General features: G+C 35.7%; 1 protein-coding gene across 1 annotated transcript in view; it reads right to left on the reverse strand.

Annotated features, from left to right (window-relative positions):
- Nucleotides 1–24,842, reverse strand: part of ATP7 (copper-transporting ATPase 1) — a 76,084-nt gene that overhangs the window by 13,632 nt on the left and 37,610 nt on the right. The window contains exons 3-19 of the mRNA XM_068765830.1: nucleotides 18,962–19,079; nucleotides 17,784–17,911; nucleotides 16,174–16,295; nucleotides 12,698–12,868; nucleotides 11,769–11,851; nucleotides 10,384–10,501; nucleotides 9,354–9,520; nucleotides 8,635–8,735; nucleotides 7,528–7,656; nucleotides 7,013–7,196; nucleotides 6,111–6,208; nucleotides 5,427–5,562; nucleotides 4,794–4,934; nucleotides 3,778–3,886; nucleotides 2,649–2,808; nucleotides 926–1,025; nucleotides 269–463 (exon numbers count right to left, since the gene is read on the reverse strand). Of these exons, the coding sequence (XP_068621931.1) occupies nucleotides 269–463; nucleotides 926–1,025; nucleotides 2,649–2,808; nucleotides 3,778–3,886; nucleotides 4,794–4,934; nucleotides 5,427–5,562; nucleotides 6,111–6,208; nucleotides 7,013–7,196; nucleotides 7,528–7,656; nucleotides 8,635–8,735; nucleotides 9,354–9,520; nucleotides 10,384–10,501; nucleotides 11,769–11,851; nucleotides 12,698–12,868; nucleotides 16,174–16,295; nucleotides 17,784–17,911; nucleotides 18,962–19,079 (2,260 nt within the window). The remainder of the gene's footprint in view (nucleotides 1–268; nucleotides 464–925; nucleotides 1,026–2,648; nucleotides 2,809–3,777; nucleotides 3,887–4,793; nucleotides 4,935–5,426; nucleotides 5,563–6,110; nucleotides 6,209–7,012; nucleotides 7,197–7,527; nucleotides 7,657–8,634; nucleotides 8,736–9,353; nucleotides 9,521–10,383; nucleotides 10,502–11,768; nucleotides 11,852–12,697; nucleotides 12,869–16,173; nucleotides 16,296–17,783; nucleotides 17,912–18,961; nucleotides 19,080–24,842) is intronic.

Below are 24,842 nucleotides of genomic sequence, written 5' to 3' on the forward strand. Positions count from 1 at the left end.
ACAGAGCTCATCAATAAATATGTGCTATTACCTTCAATTTATTAATAGACATTTGTTTAAATAATAGTTGCTATGACATTGTACTATTACTAGCCTATCGTCTGTAATACAAAAGATAAATAAATAAAATGTTACCATTTCATATGACTTATGACATTATAACTTTTTTCTTGTAATGATATGCCTTTAAAGTACTAAGACGCGGTGTTGCGGTTTCAATACCGCTGCCAAATCAACATAATCTATATTTCAACATAACATTTCTTACCTTATGTGCGTTTTCCAAAGGCTCCGCACCCTTTATAAGTAGCCCCAGTTTAGCTCCGACTCCCGTGGCCACCATCACCGCGGTGGGCGTGGCCAAGCCCAGCGCACATGGGCACGCGATGGCCAGCACGCTCAACGCGAAGTGGAAGGCTGTCTGTATGATCAACTCCCACTTCGTACCGTCGCGGTAGATCTCCTACAAAATACGAAAAATTAAATACAACTACATTATGTCTCATTAAATTTTACTTCAATTATAAACAGTATTGGTCATTACCATCATGTCAGCCGAAAGACGCTCCCTGAAAGGCATAGGCGTTTCCTATAGATCACCAAGATCTTGCCCTGACCCTATTCAGCGATTTCCTGTAATCTTGATTATGTCGTATATCCACCAAGAGCGATGTGACCCGCAAGCAAGTAAATTTTCAATATTATGTTTGCCGTTAGTTACAACCAGCAAATGCACAACTAATGTCATTAGTAATAACAAGAAAAGGATGCGTTTACCCGGCGTCAAAATATCAAACTACATCTATCGGTCGCACGGTGCGGACGTGTTCTCTTTCTTTTATTTAGGCAATAACTTGAATGGAAATGTAGTTTAAGGTATTTAAGAACTGATAGCGAGAAATTAAAACTAAACCATCATACTAACCGGTGTGATCGCTTTTATCCTGTCTATGTTAAGAGCGCCGCTAATGATCCAGCACACCAACGTTAGTATCGACAGGAACACGACCATTGGGACAAAGTACCTGTAAACCAGAAATAGTCTAATAAAGACGAAAATAAATTCGCTTAACCATTACTTACAATGAAATACACCAATACCTCACTTTGCGTCGTGGTTACGTTCCAAAAAAACACGAAGCAAACTGAAACGCCGCAAAGTGAATTAAGATTCTCTATAGCAAAACATGTGAAGATCGAAGATAGGTTCAAGTGTCACGAAATCCTTTTTAAAAAGTAGTATTTCTTTTTAAAAAGTAGTATTACTTTTTAAAAAGAAAATTGGATAAAATAAGCATTTAAAACAAAAAAATATAACTACCAATAAATAAATTGGAATAATATTTACATCTTTTTGTAACCAAATATAACACGTAAAAATTCATACAAATTATTCTCTTTTAAAAAAAGCACAACACACTACATTACAACACACTACATAATTGAAACTGAACTCTTAAAATTAGCAAAACAAAGTGAAAATTAAACTGTGTTTCAAGTTGCGTTGATTTTTAGTTAGAAAGGGAATCCCCGATTTTCGATGACATGGCGCAATTAGAAACAAGTGTTGCCATCGGTTAGAAAAAAAAAAGAAAATATCAAGAAAAAAATTAAAGACTTGAACTCACAACAACGCAACCTCGAAAATCTTACAACGCACAGTAAAAATTAGTACTAATTAAGCAGCAACGCAACTTCGAACGCAAAACGCAAAACGAAACGACGCAAAGCGAGGTATTGGTGTATTTATGAAGATTGGTTACAGATGTAAAAGCTTTAAAAAGGTGAATAAAGACGAGTATAGATTCTTGCTGTCAATTAATGTATGGTACACGAACGACCACGAGCCGGTGATAGGCGGACTGACGGCATAGTCAAAGTAACAGGAAGTCGATGATGAGGGCAGCACAAGACCTGTCACCGTGGTGATCTCGCGGGAAGGCTCTTGATGATGATGAGTTTTTATTTATTTCCACTTTTTGTACATCATAGACAGTGAATAGATGAAAAAAAAGAATCAATTCATATGGTACAAGATGCGGTCTTATCGCTCGAGGCGATCCCTACCAGACAACCTTTGCATGGAGATGAGAGACGTAAAGGAGAGGGCAGTTGAGGAGAGGAGTAAATACATACAAACATATACATATATAAAAACATACCTATACAGATGAATCTATGATAAACTATATAAACTATATAAACTATATCGTAAAACTAACGGTTTCAGAAATTATAAAGTAAAAAAAAATCTTTTTCAAAATTCAGATTACTATGAGACCCCGCATATTTCGTACTGTTAGAAGTTATTGGCCTATCGTATTATAAAAGAAGAAATAAATGAATGTAATATATCTTAGAGTGATCACATTCAATGTGAATAGATGTAAAAGCTTTGACTTCACTCCTCTAAATCTTTTACACTTATTTCCAATCACTGACTTTTTTATCTCTAATGACTATGATTTATGGGACATCTTGTATACTGCTTAAAGTCTATAGATAGAACATCTCCTCGAAAATTATGTTCGTTTTTTAAAGTTTAAGCAAAGCCTCTGTAAAATCTGCCTTTTATAGTCTGCCTAGTCATATTCTGTAATGTTAAAAGACATATTCAGTAAGTGTTTACTAGGAGATAGTTTACTAACCCAGCGATGGTGTCAGCGAGACGCTGTACGGGCGCCTTACTGGCCTGTGCGTCCTCCACGAGGCGAACGATTTGTGCCAACGTGCTGGCCTCACCCGTGTGCGTTGCGCGCATCAGCAGAGCTCCATGTTGGTTGATGCTGCCGCCGATTACCAGAGAGTCTGAGGATTTAATATACATATCATAGGAATCCAATACTAGGCAGATAGCTGTTTTGATTGAGGGCGTCTTTCAGCCACCACCATCTGAATAAGTCGTCTAAATATATAAATAAAAGTTTTATTGTTAATACTAGATGTCATACGAATCGCTGTGACTTCGGATTTCGCCGATAGATGGCGTTGACATTGCATTGCCTAAAATAGTTTTGTGTGGGCAATTGTACTAAAACGTTCCACTTGTTTGCCTGAGTAGTTAGTAAAGAAAAGAATTATTATTTAAAACATTATACATAATTTAAATTTTATATATTTATACCTATTTTAAATTAACGAATTTGAATACATTGTTGTAATAGTAATAAAACAAGACTATACAATACATAAATAAATATATTATATACTTTTTTAGCATATTAAATTAAGAACTACATCAACTTTTTCGTTTATGTGTATTCCTCGATTAAAATTGGAAGATATAAGAAATACACGGCTTCAATAACAACAATCAAGTCCTTAAGTTCGAAGCTGAAATCAAAACCTTTGATTTCAGCTTCGAACTTAAGGACCACTAGTTAACTAACTAACTAGTTTGGTCACACATACAGTTGAGACAACAATTTATGTGTTATGTCCATGAATCACAGTCGTCGTTTCGGCCCAAAGGCGCTCACTCGAAGGTATTGGCCTCCCTCAAAGATATTTATGTTTCGATCGCAATGTAGTATTATTATACGCAGAGAACGCTGCTGCCTATCCTTAGGAAATTGTTTGTGAGCAGTGGCAATCCTATATTGTTAATACACAAAGTGTGAATTATGTAGGATTGTATCCCGGAAACCGAACCCCTTATGGTCGCAAGTCTCAGTCTTTTACCGTTGAGCTGGTAGCCCTGCTCGTACTGACTCACAGTATATTTATATCAATATTTACTTCAAAGTTTTTTTAAAGTCTAAATTTTAAATATTCTACCTTTGCTTTTAGCAACTGGCATGGATTCTCCTGTGATTAAGGACTCGTCACACGTGCTTTGTCCGGATATAACTTTGCCGTCAACGGGAATTTTGGCACCGGGCACAACCTGCAACAAACAATGAGTGGGTGTTAAGCCACAAAATTAATTTAAGATAGTGTTTTCTGTGGTGTTCAGAAATGTGGACAGTAAATTATAAACAGAATGCATAGGCCGTAAAAACCCCACTTGTATCTCCATTTTCCAGGAGTTCAATATAAACATAACTCTCTCGGCAATATAAGAAAACCGATGCTATATAGACTTATCCAGGATAGAGATAATAGCTTAAGAACCAGGGCAAACCCAGTGAAAACCCTGGCGGCATCGCAACTGGATCTATTCGTGTTAGATGCTTCAGTCAGTAAGAGATGGCAGGAAACTGTAAAAAAGCATGTAACGATCCATATATGGCGGAAGTTTATGTCCAACAGTGGAGGTCCGAGATGATTTTGGTGAACAACCTACGTGACCACGAGTGATTCGAAATAAAATTACTAAGAGCGGCGACAACAAAGGAAGCCGTGCATGATTTTTTATTTAAAAATTTGGGTAGCACTAAATTTTGGTGCAATGCGTATCATTCAGCATCAGGTGATCAAATTGAATCTTCTCTCTATTGTATCAATATACATTTGCCAGTGAAGTGTACCTTAAAACAGAACGCAAAAGACAACGACAGATAGACGACCAGAAAGTCTTCGATTGACGCTATTTGCAGGCAGCTTCCAAGCGATATTATTAGAAATCTCTGTGGAAGGCCTTTGTCCAACATTGGACGTCAGTCGAAACGATGATGATGAGATATAAATGTAATACTTATTATATATGTCGCAAAAACATACAGTCGAAACGATAAAGATGATATATAAATGTAGTACTTTAATATATGTCGCCAAAATAGCAACATTTTAAAAAATTCCGCGATGTTAAACGCGTTCACGCTCTAATATATACTAATAAATTTACCACATACTTTGAGAATGTCCCCCCTCTCGACCAGGTCGACCGGAATGCTTTTCTCTGCCAGCTCGTTACCGTCTCGGTCGATGGTCACCAGCAGCGCTTCCGTTGCTTTCAGTGACAGTAGTTTAGACAGCGCTTCTGAAGTTTTACCCTGAAAATAGAGTTGTTATATTACTTCACATATATCATATCATTCATATATATCATTATTCATGTATGTATAAATGCAGGCGGCTTCCAACCGGTACTATTAGAAATGTTATGCTATGTCCAACACTGGACGTCCTATGGCGGGAATGATGATAAAGATTATAGTTATTGTACAGTTATTTTTGTTACTATTAGTCAGGTACTTTATTACATTCTAAAATTACTTATTTCCACCCCCGTCACTCTGCTACGCAAACTTGCCGTTATATTATATATAAATGTGTAAATACGAGTAAATAAATCATTATCGATAGGCATAACAGCGTTTAGTAACCAATGAAATCATTACTAATTAAAAGGTGAGGTGACCAGCTGAAGCTATACTTTTTTAAATACAACAGCTAATTAGGCGGATATTGTGGATTCATTCACTCTTAGTGCAGAATGATTGTATATCTATTACTCGAATACTCGAGATGATAGAATATATCACCTTCGCAATGTTCTCGAGCCACCTTCCCAGGGATACAAATACCAAGAGCATGGGCGGCGTGTCGAAGAACGTGAGTGGACTGGTATCGTCCTCCTGGGACATGGCTGCTAGCACCACCGCCAGGGAGTAGAAGTAACTGCGAACATATATTAAATTAGAGATATATATAGTCGAGGTATGACTATATCTTTAAACATGCTATCACTGTATTTGTACAAGCAAATAGTGCAGTGCTTTAAAGTTAATAATATGTTATTATAATAATTACGTTAAAACTTTTCTGGTTATTTTTAGGGAATATAGATAAGAAAAGCGGTCGCATATAAGAGGCACAAAGGAAATTTTTTTATACCTTCCACATTTGGGTATATTGATATGTGTTTTATGTGATTCATTGCCTTCTCAATTAGATTTTACTTTGTTATTCTATTTCTAGTATTTTATGATATTAACTAGTTTCACCCGCCTTATCAATTTATCTCTGCACCGCCCAAACGGTACACTGGCCGAATATACCTTCGGTATTAAGTTTGTCGTTATTCGAAAATGTATAAAAAGTTTTTAAATAAATAAAAATATTCAATAAATGAAAAAAAGGGTACACTCTTAGTTCTTAAATCACATTCAGTGTACTCAGCTAATTGTTAATGAATCGACTGAATCTCTTGTACATTGGAATCGTACCTGATAGTCGTTGTCATTGAAATAAGGACGTCCATGTTCGGGTTGCCGTGTCGAAGCGCCTTATAAGCTTGCTTATAGAAATGCCAGCCGCCTATAAACTGTCAAATGGAGTACCACAATTATTAATATATAAATTTAAGATACTCTAGTACATACAAAAGAATAATTTTCGGCTATAATAAAGAAGAATTAGGTTAATGGTGTTTGGAACCTAAACACTTTATTTAAATTTTCAAATATTACATGAATATAAAAAAACATTCTTCTAAATCTTTGTGCAAGTTATAACCTACCAGCCTTTTATAGTGTTTGGTTTCGTCGTTGTCGTCTTAACCGAGAATCGTCCACTAAAAGGCATAGGCATTTCCTAAAGATATCTTTAGTGTGATATACCATAATCGCTACCTTTGGCAAGAGCGTTTGCGATCGTAGTGTGGTATTAGGGTACACAGAGGACGTTGCTGCCCATCGATTGTTTACCAGGAATCGAACTGACGACCTACGATCGCAACTCTCAATCATTTACCGCTGGGCTATAACTGCTAAATTTCAGTTTAGTTTACGATTTCACTTTACATTGCCACGCCTACATTAATGCGATCTTATTTAAAAACCTATGGCGGAGACTCATGTCCATCAGTGGTCATCTTATAGATTTCCTGAAACGATGATGATGACATGAATACCTTCAAGCACACATCAGCAAGTAAAACACTGTTTTTAATTGATCAGACTAAATTTTATGAAATAACAGACAAAGGGCTTCTATGATACACTTATTAACATACTGATAAAACAATGTAAACAAAGGTTACAAAAATTAGGAGCGTAAGATAGGTTATCGTGGCGATCGTTATGGGAGGCTTTGCAGTGGGCGGGTGATGAAATAATGATGAACAGACCTGCACGGGCGTAGACAGCAGCATCATGATGAGGTTCTCGAGGCTGAGGCCGGGCAGCACGCAGCACATATCGTGAGCGCTGTGCTGCGACATGGTGGCCATGAAGTAAGTCATCGCGATCATACACGGCCCGCCGAACACCAGCGACACCAAGAACGCGTTTCGCCATTTTCTTATCTCTTCTCTGAAATGAAAGTCACGATTGGTTCGATATTAAAACGCTACGACTAGTAGATATATATATATATATATATATATATATATATATATATATATATATATATATATATATATATATATATATATATGGGTTATGATGTGAGAATATGAAGCGAAGAAGGCGATTGGCCTAAGACACGTTTACGTTACGGGAATCTCGGCACAGACCGTTGCAGTTTAACTTATTTTAACTACGTAAAGCATCGTATGGCTTTAGAACGTGGTCGCTCTATGGAAAAAAAACCTAGTGGGATCACCAGTAATATTGTGGTGTAAACATTTTGTGTGATACTCACTTGTGTTCAAGGTAATCGGTGGCGCCACGTCTGTTGGTACTAGCCACGCTGGCTTCGAAACCCAAATTGTTGATAGCTTCGCATATGGTGCGTGGGCCAATAATTTCTGCGTCGTATTTCACTTTACCCCTGGAAATAATTATTCCAAATTAATATTACTATTAGAATCAGGACTTAGGAGATCTGTAGACAAATGAACAATCGACGTATCCTTGCGGAAACAATTTGAAGTAAAAGGTCATATAGCGCTAAGATATCCGCAGAGGCTTTAAGATTATAGTGTGGAGATATTAGATCAGCAAGCACATAGTACGTCCATACAGAAGGTGCACAGACGACTTTGTAAAGGTTGTAAGACGTTGGATGCAGTCAACCGGTCTTATTCGAGCCGGTATAATTATTCTAAGTGTTTATATCTTAATATCACAACTTGTATTTTGATTTGCTACTCTGTCGCTATAAGTGTCTTATATTAATTCGTATTTTACTTTGCTGTAGTGTTATATTAAAATCGTTTCAATCCCACAGATACCCATGGGGGGATATACTATAATCGCCACGCGTGGTAATCAGTTTGGCAAACGCAGTGTGGTATTATGGTACACAAATATGGAAACTTGTTTGTAAGTAGTTGCAACCCTATCTAATTAATACACGAAGAACGAATTTTTTAAGATTGTTTTACGGGGAATCGAATCCGCGACCTATAATCGCAAGTCTCAGTTCTCTACCTGGGGTAATACTGCACAATTATATTAAAATGTATATCATATATCTAAAAGTATATGATGTTATGATTATTGCAGAGTCAATAAAAACATAACTGAAAAATCAGTACCGTACAGGTTAGACCAGTATTTTCCAAACTTTTTTGTGATATGCCTATCTACCTTAGCCTTTCTAAAATTCTATTGCCCCCCTTAACAATTAAATTACCCACCTGTGGGGCGTAACCTCGCGTTAGGAACACTGGATTAGACTGTATTGTGGTACGTAATCGTGACAGTTCCTACTGTTGTTACTTTTATAATTTTAAGCCATTTTTTAAAATTTTAAGCTATGCCAAAATCTTTAGTCTTTTTAAATAAATAAAACTTGCGCACTGACTTGCACGTGGTAAGTGCAACGGAACAGGACGACACACCCATCAGCTTAAGTACGGTCTTCTCTATCTTACTAACGCACGACGCACACGTCATCCCTTTTATCTGTAAAAGTAAAAAAATAATTTACATTTTTCACATTGAAAAACTTGCAAGAACTATATTCTTTTTATCATATTTTAACGGTGGTGGAAGGAGGATAAATAAAGCAGTCATTTATACTGCAATGGAAGCGTTCTGGACAACGCTTATTAGATATCCCGATTCGCATCTAAAAGACGTAGCCACGTGACCTTATGTAAAAACTTAATATACCTCGTTCAATTTACCGGACCTTCTCAAGAAAAAATCTACTGCAGAATCTTTAGATGAGTTGGCCCGGTACATTGTCCTAAATCTCAAGGCATTTAACGGTCTGTAGCGCTTAGGCAGCGACTTGAATTAAAATAATGTACTAACTAATAAATGAGTAAAACTTCCAAATTGTATTTTTAATATTTATAAATTTTAGTTGTATTTACCAATAAGAGAAAATTGTGTAAGAAAATTTGTAAAAAATTATAAAACGCTATCGTGCCTCGCAGCTGGGAGAAGAAAGATTCGTATCAAATAGCGGCAACCCTCTCTCAACTGTCTGCCTTTAGTAAAAGCGAAAAAAATATATTGTAAAACACTAGCGATACAAATTAGAATTAATAAAAAAATACTAGGAAATATTTTTACGTTGAGTAAAAGGTCACAAGTCCCGCAGTCGTCTCCATCGCTGAGGACATCAGCTGGGAAGCCGAGCGTCGTGATGGACTGTGCGATGTCCACCGCTGATACTTTGCGCGGTTCATACCGCACCTCTGCCTTGGCCGCTAGTAGCGCGATCAACACAGACTTCACACCTGCATAGTTCATACATTTCAACGTATTATTTAAATTCATTATATACAATGTATAAGAGGAAATTGTATAAAGTTTTCGAGTGGCGACCACGAACACGCACAAGATTGGTCATTATGGCGAACTTTTTGGCCTGTACTGTGTAGTGGGCGTCTATCAGCTGAAAATATGAAGAAATTTTGTTGATCTTTTTTCAAACCACCTAACGCATGTTATCGTGTGCGTGGCATTCAAATTGAAATTAATCGTGTATTTTTTAACTGTTTTGTATTTGTTATAAAGATTTATTCGCTTAATAAATAAATAAAATAAGTGATCGAATCACAAATGAGGAGATCCATAGATGAGCGACTTCCGCGACCACAACTACGTCACGATCCATCTAGTTGTGGGCTTAACCAGGCCGCGTCTACCGGCTCGTGATCCCCACTCCAGAAACCTTCAGTCCCAGAAACTCGGTTGTACGAGCGATTGTCTCCGCCACTGTCACTTCTGATGAGCACTTCTTGGAGCTATGTCGATGACCTGGATTCTTTGGCGAAACTCCTCATTTCTCGCGACTTAACTATGTCGTCGTTTCACCTAGTGGGTGTCATACTCACTCGTACCATATCAGCTCGTGGTCGCCACTCCAGAACCTTTTGGGTCCAATTACAATCACCCTGATCTAAATACCTTCATACTATTTACATATTACTATTTACTGGCATACTTTAATCTAATGAAAAAATTAGGTAATTATTATTTACAAGGAAACTTAGAATTTTAGAGAGATACCGAGTACAGTCAAGATTTGTTTAGCTAGTGATACACCAATGAAATAATTATTTAAATTATTGCTAGTGATTAGCCGTGGCTGTCTTACCGTATATCTTAGAGCAGTGCTTCTCAATGGCGGCGACACAAGACGCACACGTCATGCCTCGCACCTCCAAAGTACAGCGCGACGTGTGTTCGGGGCTGTCCGCGGCACTTGCGTCGCCCTGTGTACAACACCGATGACTCATTAACCGTTATTCATATTGAATATTTATTATCTGTGGCTCCAGAATTTTTGTGTGTGTAAATTAAAAAAATATATTTTCGAGAAATACAAACACCCATCAGTATTAACTAATCAACACAGAAAGAATTATTGAGAAGTTCCGTCACCAATTATATATCAAAATTTAAAGGATTGTCAATAGAAGTAAAATAAATTAAAATAATATTACAAAAATTTATTAGATAGTTTATTAACTTGGTCCACCTCAGTTATATAGGCTAAAATAAGTTTTTTTGCATTAATGCTTAACTTGTGATACCAAAACAAATTGTTAAAAACTCAATCTACAAAACAATTTATAAAAGTATCTGTTATAGATACAGTCAGACAAAAAATTATGTCGAAAAATTTTAAGATAAAAATTATGACAATACATAGTCGATATATTTATATGATAATCTGGTCTATGTGCATAAGAGTAATAATAAATTTAAGAAGAATTGGCATGTCCATAAGGTAGAACTAGAAATAAAGATACCTTTCACTACAAAAACAGAATAACTAATTTTTACAATTTCTCACGGGCCAAATGCATACGATATGACACTACATGTAAGGTTTCAAATAAATGACAAATAATCTTTGCGATAAATGTCAGTAAAGCACAGTTTTTTACAAACTAGAATCATGACAAGCTTCTCTAAAGTGGTATGGTTAATAAAAATAAATCTATGAGCTCACAATTAAGTCAGTTTTGTTTCTTTTGTGATAACTTTAATTAATATTTTAAATCTATTTACAATACCCGGCGATAAATATTGCACATCGACCTTTGGAAATAGACAATCGGCTAATTTCTGCTTCATATAGCATTATCTCTGTCGCACGAAACACAAACAGTCCGGTATCTATCAGGAGCTGTTAAGACAAGCGTCATTTGCGTCTTTTGGTAATTATTTTTATTCTTTTTACAAAATAGACCAATTTTTCTATAAGTGGTAGATTTCGGTTGGGGTAAAATAAAATAAAAAAACATGTTCACATTATGTTTACGTAATATATATAACATAATGTGAACATGTTTTTTATTTTATTTTAATTGATGATACTTGTTTTAACAGCTCCGAATAGATGTCGAACTATTTGTATTTCGTGCGACAGAGGTAACGAAATTAGCCGACTGTCTCTTTCCAAAGTTCGATGTGCTCTTTTTATCACCAGGTACTGTAACAACATTTAAACGTCTTATATTTTATCATACTTACACCAATTTGTGTATTGACTAAAGAATTGGACTTGATCGCCTCCCCTGATACTTCACGGTTGAGTTTACTTTGTGATGAAGATTCTGAAAATAATTATGTATAAAATAAAAATAAAAACATTTTGTTATTACAAGTATCACGCTGAGTATTAATATGGATTGGATAAAATTTTTAAAGATAAACTTTCGATAAACATCGCAATTTTACGATTAACGAATTTTATAGCACGAATGTTAATAGAACCTAATACCACCATCGGCTCTATTTTCTGAACGATATATGGTTTGCCCAGTGCCACTTAAACTTGCTAATCCACTGGTCTATGTCCCTTCGTCTACGAATCTCCATATTCCTTCATCCAATGTTTTGTACATAGTAACTGCTTCTTCAGTCTGTTCTTCAGAATTCTACAGCGTTCAGAGATATGGGAGTAGGTGTGGAGTTGCCAAGCGAGATGAGTACAGTATTGAATGACTACGGGGAAGTATCGGGAAGCAATGCTCTAAAATATTTGTTCTAAGTGATCCTGGAGTCCACGGGGACTCGACGAGGGTCCACGATGGCGTGGCGAAAATATGGGAGGTAACACTTAGTAAACGAGACTCCACGAAAATTTATTTGCTTTTGGTAGTTAAGAACTAAATGTTAACGTGACTTAACCTACCAATGCATCCAGGTAATATTTTAAGAAGCTCAGCGACTGCTACTTGTAAAATCGATATTCTTTACCATTTTACATCCACTCACAGCATAAATAAATTAATTAATTAATCAATCAATCAATTCTATTTTTCTTTTCGATAACCATAACTTCGTGGTTCAAACTTACCGCAACGCAAATTTCCATAGTCCAATGCAACCAGCTGAATTTTGAAAGAGGTCTAGAAGATAAGTCTGGGAACATCTACTCTAGTGTAATTTACACGTACCTGAGTAAGGTTGCCCGTCAACGGTAAGGATCGTGACGTCAAAGCCCAGGTCGTAGATCGCGTCGGCGACCTGCCGCGCCGTGATGACGTCACGAGACACGCGCACCCGCGCCAGTCCCTCCGCCAGGCTTACGACGCCGTGCCGAACGCCTGGCAACTCCTGGAGCTGACCTGTTGTAAGCGAAAACAACTATATCAGCCGATAGATGATACAAGATATAGGCCTCCCCCGAAGATTGGTACAAACAGTCTTGCGCTGCCTATATCGTAGTGTCGTCGTTCCATGTGATGTTGGGCTTGATTCGGTGGCGCCACCAGAGAAACAAACAACAATGTAAACATAAACTTACTAAGACGCTGTTCATAAAATACGTCGCCTGAAATATCACTTGTCTAACTTGTTACACTAAGCCTTTTATATTAATTCTTTCATTTATTTCAAATAAGCACGCCAACAGCAATATATAATATAAATTTACATTAGTTTCATCTAACAAAGTATACCCAACTCTTTTTTACAAGGTAGATACGTTCCTTAGTAAAGCATTCGTATAAATTTACATAAAAAATGTATGTGATTTACAGTATAATTGGGGATATGTTCCACATCTTTAATTTTTTCAAGATGTCGAACATATCCCCAAATGTGAGATGACAAAACTGGTATATTACCCCAAAAAACCATGCGAAAGAAGTAATAAAGAATGGCATATTACATAGGTAGTTATAAAATAAAACAATTATTTTTTTAATTATAGAAAAATTAAATTAACATATACAAATCAATTTTACCGTTATTCATCGCTACTTGCGCAACACGCGTGCACGTTTATTACGGACTGGATCAAAACCGGCTGTTATGGTATTCCCCCAATTGAATGTTGTTGCTGTACAGATAACTTTTTAAAAACCCCGTCAAAAGTAGAATAGATAAAATAAGTAATTCATGCTGGCCCAAAACAATCGTTTTAAAAAGTTTACTTAGATTTATTAGTGAACCGCTTTATTTTAGAATCGAGTAAAAGAGGCCATATCTTTTTATATGAGTTGGGAGTACAAAAATATATTTGTCTTTTGTAGGCATGGGCACTAGTGCTCAATGGTAAATGACAAACTTGCGATGCCAGGTCGCGGGTTCGATTCAGATGATATAATTTTATGTGATTTACACTTTGTGTATTAATTGTATAGGATTGCCACTGTCCACAAACAAGTATTTAGAAGATGGTCAGCAGCGTCGTCTCTACCATAATACTACACTGCATTCGCCAACATGCCTGCGAAGCTTTGCGAATATAGTATATCCCCCAAAGATAAATTTGGGGGAAGACTATGCCTATAGTGGATTTCTATGGGCTGAAACGGCGATTGCAGGCGTGCAGAGCCTTGCCCATAATTATGTTAAACTATATCTAAACATTAATCTAAATAAGAAACAAGATACGAACAATCTATTGTATGTTATATAAAAGCACCCTCAAGCATTACATCTCAAAAAGTAAATCATCTTTGTATTAATGTAATTTCGAGACAAAAAAATATTAAATATTTATTTATTTAGATTCTTGATCAGAGATGCCCGGATTCGACAAAGCCAGAACCGAAGAAGCTAGTCGCCGAAAATGACAAAAAGTCGGACCTAACGTTGTTTACAAAGCAATACATTTGGCCTGCGGCATAGTAATGAAGCGTGATGCCCATGAAACAGCACCGCGATTGATTTAATGCTTTTAGTATTCACCGTCGTGTACCACGCACGTGTGTTTACTAATTAAGTGCACATAATTATTAATTTAAAAAAAGCAAATAACGATATATATTAACAGAGAGTAAGGTGCTTGCGGCACTTTGAAGTATTATACTCTCGATAAATGTACCAGAGTTCCTTTTTCATTTTTGTGTTTGTATATTTTAAAAAGTATATGTTGTATATATTTTTTTTTGGGACAGGCATACATGAAACAATGAATTTTTATTTCACAAACTTTCCTATTTTCACTCTCTCTCTCTCCCTCTCTCTCATCCTTCCTAATTTCTCGCTTTTTCTCTTCTTTTATCCTTCGTATTATTTTATCATTCTCATAGCATTCATTTACAATACATTCACGCGAGACCTCCCATTCCTCGTCCCAAATTTACATATTTACATTTCCAATTGATTGAATGTTGCTTATGTTTCAAAATATCTTAAAATACTTACTTATTTGACACTATCATACTTGTCACTGTCTTCCGGTTACATCACTCTTGTTTAAGACATAGCTCCCCATACTTAACTTCAACTTAATTGTGCATCAAGAAATTGTTACTTAACTAAAAGTACTTAAAATATTGACGATGCAACAAATTGTTGCATTACATCAGCTTGGCTGGACTGACTTACCTCGAAACCCTAGAATCCCAAATATATACTTTCCAAACATATACGTTGTACTTTTATGTTTATACTTGGGATTATCTATGAGACCGAATCTAAAACAAGGATATCCGTAGATTAGCGGAAGTAACCGTTATAACTCAGCGGATTGGCGACTTGAAGTGGAAGTGTCGAGGCCACATAGCTTGCAGGATAGATAGCCACTGGGACTTTAAAGATCCCAAGTGGACAGAAGGCCTGGTTACTACTAAAGATTGAAACAGAAATAAGGAGACGAACAAATAACCGACATATCCCAGGGTATTGGCAAGGTAAAGTGGGATCAGAACAGAAAGAGCTCAAAACACATGGAAACTGTGCAATAAAGGTTCTGAAATGGAGACCACGATCCGGCAAGTATAACGTAAGATGTCCACACATAACTTGACGAAAGACTCTGGATGCAAGCTTCTAATCGTCCTATTGGGAACCTATTGGAGTAATGTGGCTGAAATCATGATATTAAAACTCGTGGAAAGAACAATAAATAATCTTGTATTTAATAGTGTGAACAATACATCAATTGACAGCCAATGAGCTATATATCATCTTTAGTTTTTACACCTATAACTAATCACCCTGTATACACAGACTTCTGTAAGCTACTTCAGTACCGTATGAAGTTTTTATTCTAGAAACTAACGAGACCATCTGTAGCATGATAAATCGCGTATGGAATATGACACATACTATATCGTATTAGCGTAGTCAACGCAGGTAAGATGATTAACAAAAATTTCATTAATAATCCATCATCATGCTTTCACCCGCAGAAAGTACAAGCTAAACATAGGGCTACCCTATAGATTTCCAATAGGATCATGTTCAAACGCCAGGCATACAGCGTCTCCCATTAACCTTAACAGGCTCTACTGTTCAGCTAGTAAATGTACACCACTCCTAAACATGTCAGTGATATTATGTTGATATTGAAACACGTCAAATCAATAAGAAGAATAATCTAGTATAAAGGTATACGTAAAACACGCGCTTTGAGGTGATGTTTCGAAGACAGCCCAGAAAACTTAACTTTCTGAAATATAGTTGCTGTAGTACGTACCTTCAATTGTATTGACGCAGGACTGACAAGTCATGCCCTCCACGGACAGCACGAGGTCGCTCTCCGCTGACCCCGACATGTCGATTAGCATCTCCGTGGGAATCTCTTTTGGTAGGAGATTTCTGAGAAAATAATAAATTATAATCACTTTTTATTGTACACCAACAAAAAATATAATCAGCAATAAGATATAGTGAAGCAACGAAAGGTTCTCGAATAGCAACCACAAGCCGGTAGATGCGGCGTGGGTAGGCCCACCTGACATAGCTGAATCGAAAACATTGTTATGGTTTACGTGAGACGCCGATTAGGAGCTGCTTCCAACTAAGAACCAAATTTAACAAGTAATATAGATGATATAAATAAGGTGAAGTGCGAAAGACGATCAAAATGTGATTAATGAAAGAAATTGTGAAGGATGTAAGGAAATGAAAAAGAAATTGTGAACAATGAAGGGAAAAACGTAAATAAAAAAAAACATATATACGGAAAAAAAAATTAACTCGATATAGCAATGTCCCTGCCTCACTCAAAACAGAATGTATAATAAATAATATATATATATATATATATATACAGGGTGTCCGGTAATGAATGGATAACCTTGAAATGTCTTATAGTACAACTTATGTCCGTTTTGAAAAAAATACGAAACATAATATATCACAGGTAGTACCTTTGATATATTTTTTTAAAGAAAAGTCGATTTTTACTGTCTTGAACACTATTACCAAAAATGAATGATTTCTATTGGTTTTTTGATATTTTATATTTATACACTAACTGTGCTAATAGATAAAAAGTAAACAGTATGAATAGCTTTTGCAGTTTTTATTTAAAAAAATTCGCAAATTAATTTATTTCTGAAAAACATGCAAAAAATATTATTTAAGCGAAGTTCAAACCTCTTGGGTATGAAAAAATAGTATGAATGTATGGGTGGCCAATAATTTTAAAATAATGTCGGTTTCATGTAGATTTTATAATGGTATAATTCATAAATGTATCTTCCATAAATAGTGACTTATTGCCATTAATGTAGAAAAGGAGAAAATTTGACTAAGTAACAAAATTTGTAATATGGGAACATTTTTTAAATTGAATTGTCTCTGATCATTGGGGTTAATAAAAACACATCAGGAGTTGATCATACATGAAAACAGCTATTTTTAAACAAATTGAAACCAAATTTAGTATTAGAAATTAACTTATTTCAATGTAATAAAATAACCAATTTAAATGTTAAAATGGTTACTTTACTAGGGTGAAATGGGTCGTGTGACCTTCATATTTACTACCTGCTGTCTTTTGTGTTATTAGACAAAGAGGGGTCTGAATTGGGTAAGAGGGAGAGAGAAGAGCTAAATGTGAAGGAGGACTTAGTGCATCATTCGACTTGCTCCACTTCGCCGTAGTCAGGGTGGCGCGCTAATGCGCGCCATACCCTAATGGGTACCTCTGTCTTTAAAGAGCTGCGGCTGCATTTGCGTTGCCTCTGCATTCTCCATAAATAAAATGCATGTTTGCATATTCTTGTGCCGTGTACTGATGACGAGTACGATGAAGAATGAAAAAATAGTATAGTGTAAGAAGGTAAAGTTATAGCATACTTGGTTTCGTCGTCAGCGACGTCGGTGGGCGTCTCGAACCCCATGTCCTCTATGTGAGAGCGGATGGCCTCCACCGAGCACACGTGAGGATCATATCGAAAATACCCGGCGTGCTCTGATAGTTCCACCTGGAAGTAGAATATTCATTTTATTTACCATCAGTAATGGTCGGCAGGCGTAGCATTCCCCATAAGTTATCCGTCTACCTTGTATCAGGACATCTACTTACATAGCGGCTTTTCATATAAATAATATTACTTACGTGTCGAGATTCCGATTTACGCAAGTTTAAATAAGTAAGGCTATGCTAATAATTTCTCTAAGAGATCTAAACAGGGTTTAGAAAATCCGTAGACGGAAAAAAATTTTGACTTATTACAATGTATTCCAATTTGAAACAGCACTGGCTAGGCCACATAGCGTACATAACATTTGGCCGTTGGTCTTGTAATGAAAACCATGGATATGCGCAGGGTAAGAACTACAAGGTGGACAGACGATGTTGTCGCGTCGGAGAACGCTTTCCCGACCGGGTATTATTGTAAATCTATGTCGAAGGGGTATATCTAGCAATGCTCAAATGATGATGATCTGAAATATTAATATTATTCCGTAATTAGATATTGGAAGATTTTAAAAATTAGAATTAGGGGACTTTGAATTGCTTTGTAAAGTTGCGGTTGTCCGTATAAGGATTGGAAGCTTATTTGTCGAGGTGAGCACTAAATGTTTACGTAAAAAAATAAACTTTTTAGGATTTAAGGGTATTACCACAAGCCACTATCAAAAATAGGCTCTAATGTGGAAACTTTTAAAAATAAGCTATGATTTTTCGTTATAGTATTGGCGTTAAAACAGTAACTGTCGAGTTACTTGCCAAGTCCTTCTCGATAGAATCAACATTACGAATCTGGTAGTGATATATGGAGAAAATTTGGAGCGATAATACTATAATTACCGTCATCATGTTAGCCAATAGACGCCCTCTGCAAGCCATAAGCCTCTTCCAAAGATCCAGCTACTGTAAGTGCAGAGCTAGTGAGGGCGCTACTAGCGCTGCGTCTATCAGCTAGCAATATATATAAATATACGTTTAAATGTACATTATATCATTACCTTAATATTGCGAAGTCACTGAACAAAGCCTATTAAAAATAACATAAATATGTTTAACTTACCTTCGCGTCTTCTACGCCGGGCAGCTCGCGCACAGAAGTCTCAATGCTGCGCACGCAGGACTGGCAGGTCATGCCATTGATGGCCACACGCACCGCCACCAGTTCCTGCCCCGGCTCGCTGAAAAAATATTATCTTTTAGATTTTTCCTAGTTGCAGCTACCATAAAGGCTAATCACACGTTGTGCATAGCTGGATCACGATTTACATGTTTATAAATAAAGATATACAACTTATATGACGCGAATTGGTAATTAGTTACAATGGTAAATACAAAAATAATTTGATCTAAATACAGGATTAAGAGAACGACTTAGAAATGAGGAGATCCGTAGACGAACGAATGTAGTCGACATAGCCCAGTGGATCTTCAAGTTGAAGCGGCAGTTGCCAAGCCTCATAGCGAAGACCAGATGGCCAATGACTTTAAGGTTCTGGAGTGAAGATCACGGACTGGCGAGCGCAGTGTAGGACTTCCACCCACAAGGTTGGTAGACGACCACGCGGTCGGCGAAAGAAGCTAAAAGCTGGCTACTTTCAACCAGTTCTATTAGAAATCTATGGAGCAGTCCCATGTCCAGCAGCGGGATGATGATGATACCTGGTTTAATGATGTCTATGAAAGTATTAACTAAAAGCCCCTACTGAGTATGTTACGGGCTTTACCTAGACAAGGGCGCATTTGAAACCCTTGTAACCGCATACTTTAAGTTAAAGACTGCTTTCTAGGAGGGCGTTTTTTTTTTTCAAAATCAGAACCATAGTTCTTATTGACTGAACTCAACCAATTTACTTTAAATATAAACAAAATTATTGCATTTACAAATAAATACAATAACCAACGCATCGGAATTTTGTTAAAAAATAAAGATTATTTTAATTTTGTTTAATTTTTAGAACAAGGTTGTCTAATGGAATCAGGCGTACTTTGCGGAAGTCTATCCTAAGTAAGAAAAGGACTAATATTTAGCCACTTCCGCACATGCAGTGGTAGTCGTGCAACAAAGTGAGTGCACTCGTAAGTGATTGGTTGCGTTGAGTGATTTGACGGTGGCAATTGTGTAATTCGCATTGTTTGCCGAATACGCATTTATCAGCGGGCTGGCGGACGGTGCACTTTGTTGCACGACTACCATTGCATGTGCGGAAGTGATTAAATATTGGTCATTTTCTTAATTAGGTTGTAAATCCACGGTGGTAGTTTATATATGTAAAAGCTGTGAACAGCTGATTTGCTGTCAATTAATGTATGAAATACTCTGTCCAAAAAAAATAAGTAACGTAATAATACTTAAGTAAGAGTTTTCAAAATTCGTGTTGTTACGTAAGAACATTAATTATTGTTTAGTATCTGTTCCCGCAAGCTTTGTACTGGCAGAAGTTAATATCCTGTCGCATTTTGATAGAAAAAATAAATAAATGTAACGTATTTAGGAGTGCTCGTTTTGCACAGGTGATTGGAAATAGTTACACAAAAAGGTTTGAAGATTTTCTGACAGATGTTCACATTTACACCTTCAAAGCTATTATACGTATAATCAATCATCCTGTATATTTCTACGTTTTTTGTTTAATATGGAATATAGCTCTATGTATTAAAGATTGACAGGTGTAAAGGAATTTATTGTTATATTTATCCAGTGCGTTATTATTGCGAACAGGCGGAGTCAGGCGCGTGAGTAAGTGAAAATTTTAGAATGCAGTCATCATAGGCGAGTGTTTGTCGACATAGAGAGCCGTGTAGGTTGTGCTAGTCTGCACCATTAGTTCCAGACAGGCTAATTTCACGGTAGATTTCGTTTTACACGAAATAGCTTTAAGCAAGGTTGTTTGCTTTTTTCTAAGTTTAATATTTTCCTTAGTTAATTTTTATGTTATTTATATTAATAAAAAAACACCCGGCATTTGTATTCTATTCACGTTAAGAAAATTTCCCGGCTTAGTTAAGCACTTTGACCATTACAATGAATTAACGTACTAATAATAAATAATCTAATAATATACCAAGAAAAAACATTATCAAAAAATCGTATTACTACATAAAAAAAATAATTATTGCTTTTTATGGCACCCGCTATTGGCGGCCTCTGATACCCTATCTTTAGGAAGGACAGAAGTTCTTTATTTGCTTTATTGATTTTTTCACGCTCTTTTTTATTATCTTTCTCTTTTTTCATTCATCATAAAAGAACTGCACTGCCCGAGAATCGTATCTGGGTCGCAAGATTGGGAATCTTGCATGATATCACTACACCAGCATTGCTTATATTGTTGTTTACTATCTCACCGTGCAGACTGTACTACCAAATTTTATTTGTCGCATAGCAAAAGAGTTTCTGAAATATCACTTTCTATAAAATAATTGGAAATTGGTGTAAATATCAAAAGTACAAAAACAAATTTAACATATGGATTATAATATATACGACAATGAAGGCTTGCTTTGTTTGATACTTAAGATTGCGAGTGCTGCTTCACGTCGAAGGAAACTGAACGGTACACGAAAGAGAATGCATAGAAGAAGCTGCAAGAGAAGAACGCTACGGATGCCTTGAACTCACCGCTATAATAATATTTCGAATCTACAGTAGTTTAATCAAGCAACAGAGCTAATCCGGTAACAAAAATTGAAAATTTGATAAGACCGTCTAAAATGCACGAGACTGCAACTTAAGTACAGTCAGAAACAGAATAAAGTAATAAATAATTGTTACACAAGCTAATGTAATTCCACGGTTACGTCTTCCTCAGACGGATGAGTCATGTCGTTTAATTACATGTTGACGTTAACCTCAAACAAATGATAATCTGTGTTTAATTATTTTATTTAGTACTGATATTTTTTTAATCTATAGCACATTCTCGGGGTATTCCCCTCACTTTATTTTATTCATCTCAGAAGTCTTATTGATCGTCAACTTATTTTTTTTTTCTGTTTTATATTTGAATACGCTTCGCAAAGTGTTAGGTCTGTAGAGAAAAAGCAGGAAGAAACTCCACAAAAAAACCTCTTTTAATAATTTGTTGGATTGTTTAAAAAAATATCACTATATACATACTTATATACAGTTACGATTGGAGACAATTGCGATAAAATATACAATATTATTAAGTAAATTTCCAGATCCTTTAGCGGTAATTAACCTTATAACGGTGCCCGGACACCGGATTCGGTTTTTACGCGACACTGTTTGAATTGCTTGTTCTTATCTCTTTCGATTCGAGGTCGTACTGTTTTTTGTGGTGCAAGTTCGAATACAGTAAATAAAAAAGGATTTCAATTACATTATTGCTATAGAGACAATTATCTTTTAGACATGGCTATGCTCGGAGTTTCAAAAACTCTACTTTTTTGTCACTAATACGGCAAACATTATTGTATATACACAATACAATTTAAATCTCATTGGAACATGACGGCTTTGTTTGACTCGTTATTATTACTGTCTATTCTGCAGAATACGCTCAATTATTGATCCCTGTTTAGTAATGTTTTTTTGTTTTATTATTGTTTTACTTTAATTCATTAAATGTTCTTAGTAAGATAGTTTTAAGGTAACAATCGTAACTAATTTTATATTTCCAAGTTTGTAATTTCTCACTGCCTTTTTTACTGTTTATCTTTAATAAAGTAAAATAAAATTAAATATAACACCGTGTGCAGACGGCTTAACATTGTCTTAGATAACAGTGCCAACGGCGCTTCACTAGTCCTCTTTAGAGAGACAAATATCGAGACCTCCCTCCCCCAGGAACCTCTGATCATGCCGTAACAAATATAAATAAATTATAACATTTCATAAACTTCACTAATGACATCTCTTAGATAAGACGCTTCTTGTACTTCTATATAATAGTTTCATTTTTTATTTATTATTCAGATTTTTGTTACATTTTCTTTTTGAGAAAAAAAAATGTAATTGTTAGGTGTACAATAAAGTGTAAGTAAATAAATAAAGTATCGTGTGACATTACAATCAAAGTGTAAAGCAAAGTTATTCTCGAAGATTCGCTGTGAATTCGAATCATAAATGTGGAAATCCGCAGAAGAACCAAAGTCAGCAAAGAATTGCCCGTCTGGAGTGGCAGTGGCCACATCGCTAGTGAAACCGACGCCCTTTGGGGCCAAATAATACTCAAATGGCAACCACGAGCCGGTAGATGCAGTGGGAATAAACCCCCCCACTAGATGAACCGACGACATAGACAAGGTCATCGTACGATCTTAGAGGGATCTTTATCACCTGATGATGATCTACTGTTGGATAAAATTAGTGAACTATATAAAAAAGTAACTATTTATCTAAGTAGAGAAAATCCAATGACGATGTCTTTATAAGAAAACACTCTGTGACAAGATTAAATAAATAATATAATTTCTCTTTGTTCAATATTATACGCAGAGATTGTTTAAGGAATTCACATAACACGGATTTCACTCAAAATTTGTTTTCAGAACATATTTTAACATTAAATAAGTAAAAAAAGCATATATGCTTCCCAATTGTATATACCTTATGCAATATAAAACAATAAAGTGTAAAATTCACTTACGTATCCTTCGATAATTAAAATAAATTGTCCTGCAAATCCGTAAAATCGACAATTTTTTATAAACACCTCACACTACCGGTATTCGTAAACAAATAGAATCCAATTTGTCACTACTGTCAGGTGCAGAAGTTTCCCGCGCCGGGTGCACAAATTTTATACAATAAAGCGATTCAGAGCTTTAGAGTACAATATGGTTTAACAATATCATTTAAATAAAGCGCTGTAGTCGCTTTTTGTTATAATACTACGCTGTAGTGCCGTGCGATTCACGCGGTAGATAACTGGAGCCTATAACAGGGAATGTTATTTATAGCAGTTCATTGTTAAATTTAAATAAATATATAAAAATGGCAAATTCTGGTGCATTTGCTAATTAATATTTTATTATTTATTTACTTACCTAAAGATTATCATTAATTACTATGTATAAGGTTGTATATTTTCATATGATATAAATAAAAGATAAAATACATTTGGATTAAAATAATGAGTTTTTTGTTATTTCGTCTGCTAAATAGCATCTAGAAATTCGCTAAAAGTTATTTTCGATTCTTTTTATACGTTTTACGACAATAACAGCTATATCAAACTTAGTCCTTTCGGATTCAGAATTAGCAAACTATTTTTTTTTAAATAAAACTATAACCTTCCATCTTATAGCCACGGAATTCGATGTTTTGAATTTTAATAATATAACCATGAAAGAACGAAAGGAAATAATAAATGTAAAATTAGGTTATAAGGCTACCAATATTTAATTATTTACCTTATTGTAAATCAAGACTGGAAAAACGAAGTAATAGTCAAGTAATAGAAGAGGTATTACAAATGCGATGAATACAAATATTAAAATTGGGAATACTTATCATTACATTTATAAATATCATAAAAATTACTACTTACATACATAAATTACAGTTAAAATACAATAACTACACATACCTATGTAGTAGCCCACCGGTAGAGGACTGAGACTTGCGATCGTAGGTAGCGGGTTCGATTCCTGGGATACAATCTTCTTCTAAAGAAGTTTCCAGAGGATGTGCAGCAGCGCCTTCTGCGTACTATAAACTCTACGATTGGCAATCCGCCTGCCAAGCGAGGCAATTATGGTAATTCCTCTATAGGTATCTTTTTCGAAGGCCTGTGCTTTGCAATGGGCCTCTATGGTGTCTAATAAGACTTTTTAAAGCCACGGTTTTTTACTAAAGTATTCTATTCTTTTCATGATTATATTGAGACTGTAAAAAAAAATAATAGTGGCAAGAAGTTTCGACAAAAAAGACGAAGTAAATTTGCAGAGAAGACTATAATACTATTCCTAGACAC

Source organism: Battus philenor, unplaced genomic scaffold, assembly GCF_028537555.1.
Source record: "Battus philenor isolate CCGP_79_NKW_IND1 unplaced genomic scaffold, ilBatPhil1.0.hap1 SCAF_20, whole genome shotgun sequence".
Classification (NCBI taxonomy): Eukaryota; Metazoa; Arthropoda; class Insecta; order Lepidoptera; family Papilionidae; genus Battus; species Battus philenor.